Genomic DNA, 4,319 nt, shown 5'->3' with positions numbered 1-4,319 from the left:
CGTGAACCTTGGGCGGCTTTCTATTGGCCGAGAGTTTGGCTGTCAGCTGTGACGCCTGCTAAGTATCCCCACATGCATTTCCAGCTGCCCGCACGCTCCAGCGCGGAGACACGATTGTCGTGCAAGGGGCGTGAAGCGTTCGTTCAGCCAGTTGGTTGGGCGTCCAATGTCGTAGACTTCAAGCGCGCTCTGTCACGAAGCCCGGCCGCGTCACGTGCGCGCCAAAAAAGTTCGAAGAAATCGCTGGTGGCAGCGCCTGCTACGGCTGAGTCACGTGGCGCGATGAATGGCCGCTAAAAATCATTTTCCCCCATACGGGATTTTAAGTACGGGGCGGAATTGCACGTGAATGCGGCAGGCGTCTCGCAATTTGATGATTGATTCCCACGGTGCCGCGTGAAAGGGTTCGTTGCTGCGGTTTTAGCAATGGGTATATGGTATTTTGTGTTAATTTCCCGATCACTTTCGCGACTGGTGCTGAGGCGCACGAAATCTCGCGAAAACGATAGCATCCCCGAAAATGATAGCTCGAGCATACTGCTCCAGGGTGTCGCCGTGCATCTTTCTCATACCCATTGAGGCGTGGTGAGATAAAAACGGCATATAAAGATGTGCAACAGTCGAACCCGGATATATCGAATCTGAAGAGGATCACAAAAAAAGTTCGATATATAGGTAATTTGATATGAAAAATAAAAATTTTATACAAATTTTCAAAGAAATTTTAGAGCTGTTCCATATACACAATAATTCGTTATGTGTGGGTTCGATATATCCGGGTTCGAATGTATTTCTTACTTACCATGCAACATATCTAGTCATTTTGGAGCGCTCCAACAGCGATACAAACATATAATATAGCTCTAAAGACGATAGTAAAGCTAGCTCCATTATCGCATTTAAGGCACTCCGTCGTGTAGCCTGGTTGCAGTTCTAAGGAATATCTGCAGCGCTGTCACAGCACTTTGAAACTACTAGTTGAAGATGCTATCTATATCTACTGTTCTGTATAGCTGCCGTTAACCCCACAAAATGCCCAAACATTGTTTCACGTCAAGGAAAAGTGGAACAACTGTTCACTTTTATTTCTTGGATATGGAGAGTGCATTCATACCATAAAAACAATGAAATGCTATTTGACTTAGAAATTAAGTAGTATGGTAAATTAATCAAAATTTTGTCTGCTAGGCACAGCGGAAATTTCGCTCCAGTGCATCAAAATGACTACTATGGTTTTTTTTTATTAAGTTTCCCGTGTTTAAGTGTCAGTTTTCAAGCACCAAATTTAGCACCGCAGTTTGAAGTACCACAAATGATACAGCAGGCTTTGTGGCATTAAATTTTTATGTAAACTCAACAGTAAATTTGTACTGAGTCGTAGTTTTACACTAATCATTAGCATTTTTTCCCTGAACACTGAAAGGATGAAGGTCTTTCCCACCAATCTCTGATTCCCCCTGTCTTGCATCAGCTGACTCTGTCCTATGTTTACAAATTTGAAAAAATTTCATCAGACAACCTAATTCTCTGCCGTTCTGGCAACCTTGACTTATAATTTCCTTCCCATGGCCCATTGGTTATCTCCTCTACACATACACTGCCTCGCCAATTCCATTTCCTTCCTTTTCACTTCAAGTTCAAAACTACTGGCTCTCCCTGCTTACTTCCTTATCCAACCGCTGTGTTCCCATCTCTTGACATCACGCCTGATTCTTTGTTCCGTTGCACTTAGTCCGTTCCTGAGCTGCTTCTCAAGTTTTTATGTTGACCTCCATGTTTCTGCCCTATAGTATGTTGAAGATTAGCAAAGAAGCTAAGGAGCATATCTTTACATTTCATGCTTCTGCAGTCCACATAATTGGCACAAGCAGGTAACATGTAAGGGTGCAATAGACAGAATTCAGCAGAAATGTCCAGCAATGTGAAAGCCACACAAAAATTGCAAGTTTTATTTTATACTTCGGTAGAAGTTGCTGGGAGAGTCGGTTAAACATTGTTGATAAGGGGATCTGAGTGAGAAAAAAAAAAAAAACATACACATGCATTAGAAGATACTAGATAAGTGCTTGTCCTAACTGTCTTTCTCCTTGCGTGCGTGTGTGTGTGTGTGTGTGTGTTTTTTTTTTCACACTCAGATCCATTTCTTAACAATTATATTATAATCAATGCAGTTCTAAGGCTTCCAATTCATCGAGAAGTTCTTGCTCCCTCTTTATCTTCTCAAGCTGCAGAAAGAAAAAAAATTGTAAAAACATATGATTAAAAAGTCATTTTCAGGCAGAATAGAGCGCAATATAGTTTGTAAGAAATTTAATTCATCACAATACAGATTCATTTACATATTTTATGTGAACACAGAATTCAATTTCCTGCCATACCATTTCTTGCAGCAGTAACGCAGCCTGGTTCATATAAAGATGTCTCGTAATCATAGTCTACACAGCCTAATCTGTGCAAGTCAGACATGCAATCGCCATACCTACCAACCAGTGAACTTTCGTAAACATTCCCCTGACACAACACAGAGGAGGGGAGGGGATAGCACAGACTTTCTTTTTCCCCAAACACGCACTTTTTGTGGGATACATACACACTTTTTAATTTAACCTTTAGGCGTGGCAAACAAACAGCAGCAAGATTTGATCTGCAGAGACAAATTTTACTGTCGCAGAGTTTGACTGCTATATAGGTGCTTTTCTGACTAAAATTACTCGAAGCAAGTGCCCCTCTAGTGTCCTTTCACCATTAGAAGACTTCCAAAGGCATGGTCGTAGACCACCAAGCGATACTTTTTCGCAAAGCTTGACACAACATTGATAAAATCGTAAACCAACTTCGCAATTCGTAAACTAGACGGAAAATTCTGAATACTTGGCAGGTATGAATGAGCGAAATTTTCTATGGGCTCACAGTTACAGGGACCGCACAAGCGAGGAGCATACAGAGAGAGAGGTTGCATAGAGGACAGAGGTGCAATTTCTGCTTCCCTGTAGGGAGCACAGCTCAGCACCAATAAGGGGGAGAAGGGGAGACAAAGAAGGAATGGCCGTTGGCAGCACCATCCCTAGAGCGATAGTAGTAAGCCAGGCCTCTAGAGTGAGTGTGACAGCCTGGTTGTCTCTAGAAACACAAGGAGAGCTCTCAAGACTAGGATGCGGTGACTCCTGGGAAAGAGAAATTCCATAGAGAACATACACACACACACACACACTGAAGACTCTGGGCTTGTGTGCATGCTTCTTGCTTGTCCTTTCTCTAAACACTGTTCCCTGTTAATATACAGGGTGCTGCATATTTCGTTATGCATGCTTGAAAAAAGGTTTTGCGATAATTGCTGCACTGTTCTTGCTGAAATTTTACAGAAGGATCACATGTTGGAGTGCACGTCGTTCATTTGTAACACTTGTCACAGTTAATTGGCTGGTTTTCAACAAAAAAGTGCAAATTTGCCTTCACTTATGGGGATGCGAGCTGCTGCCGCATCCCCATATTTTGCTAAGCAAACTATATATGAAAACCAAGTTAACAGCTTTGAAAAGGGTCTATTGAGGTGAAAGGGTGCTCCACATTCACTGGCACAAGACAACAAACTTCAAAGCTAGGTTAGGCGCCAGTGATGCAGAACTTTCTATAGTACTATTGATGGTAGAAAAAAAAAAAAAAAACTATCAATAGCACAGAGGCCAAGCCCAAAGCTCTGCCAAGTCACTCTTTGAAGGAGCTATGAAGTACTTGTGCATTCCAGCAATGTCAGCACCAGCAGAACTCGTGTTCTCAGATGCCGGGCAGATAACTTCAAACAGGAGGAGCAGACAGAAGAGCATCTTTTTTGATGCCCTGTGAATGAAATAAACCTAAATGAAAGTAAGGGGAACCCGCTCTACCAGAGGTATAGCCGGCTAAAACCAATCCTCAATAAAAGAAGAGAGGTTGAAAAGCCAAAACGCAAAAGAAACACATTTTTTTTTTTCACCGCAATTCCTGGTTGAAATATGATTAAGTTACACGTCTAACAACTGTTCAGTTAGAATGGAAAGAAAAAAAACTTAGAGGACGCTTAAGCTTCGCCTTTAAGAGTGGAACGCAATAGCGGCACTGCAGGGCTGAGCAATGGCTCATAACCCTGTAAGGCAGAGGCAACAAGCAGTGACTCATCAATGGTTCATACCCCCGTAAGCAAGTAAAAAGGGGTTTGAGTTCCCGCGTAACGGTATTACGTTTTCTCATATATTCAAATTACTAGAGACCGGATTTTAGGCAAATGCCTTTTTTGTTCCTTGCGCTCCTATCGCCCCATTTTGATATATGAGCATGAATTA

At 42.2% G+C, this 4,319-nt stretch overlaps 1 protein-coding gene across 1 annotated transcript in view; it reads right to left on the bottom strand.

Annotated features, from left to right (window-relative positions):
• Nucleotides 1-1,922: 1,922 nt before the first annotated feature.
• Nucleotides 1,923-4,319, bottom strand: part of LOC119442104 (eukaryotic translation initiation factor 2A) — a 31,759-nt gene continuing 29,362 nt past the window's right edge. The window contains exon 17 of the mRNA XM_049661903.1: nucleotides 1,923-2,225. Within this exon, the coding sequence (XP_049517860.1) occupies nucleotides 2,163-2,225 (63 nt within the window). The 3' untranslated portion in view covers nucleotides 1,923-2,162. The remainder of the gene's footprint in view (nucleotides 2,226-4,319) is intronic.

This window comes from Dermacentor silvarum, chromosome 2 (assembly GCF_013339745.2).
Source record: "Dermacentor silvarum isolate Dsil-2018 chromosome 2, BIME_Dsil_1.4, whole genome shotgun sequence".
NCBI lineage: Eukaryota > Metazoa > Arthropoda > Arachnida > Ixodida > Ixodidae > Dermacentor > Dermacentor silvarum.
Note: the sequence above shows the minus strand (reverse complement) of the source record. Positions and strands in the feature narration are given on the sequence as shown.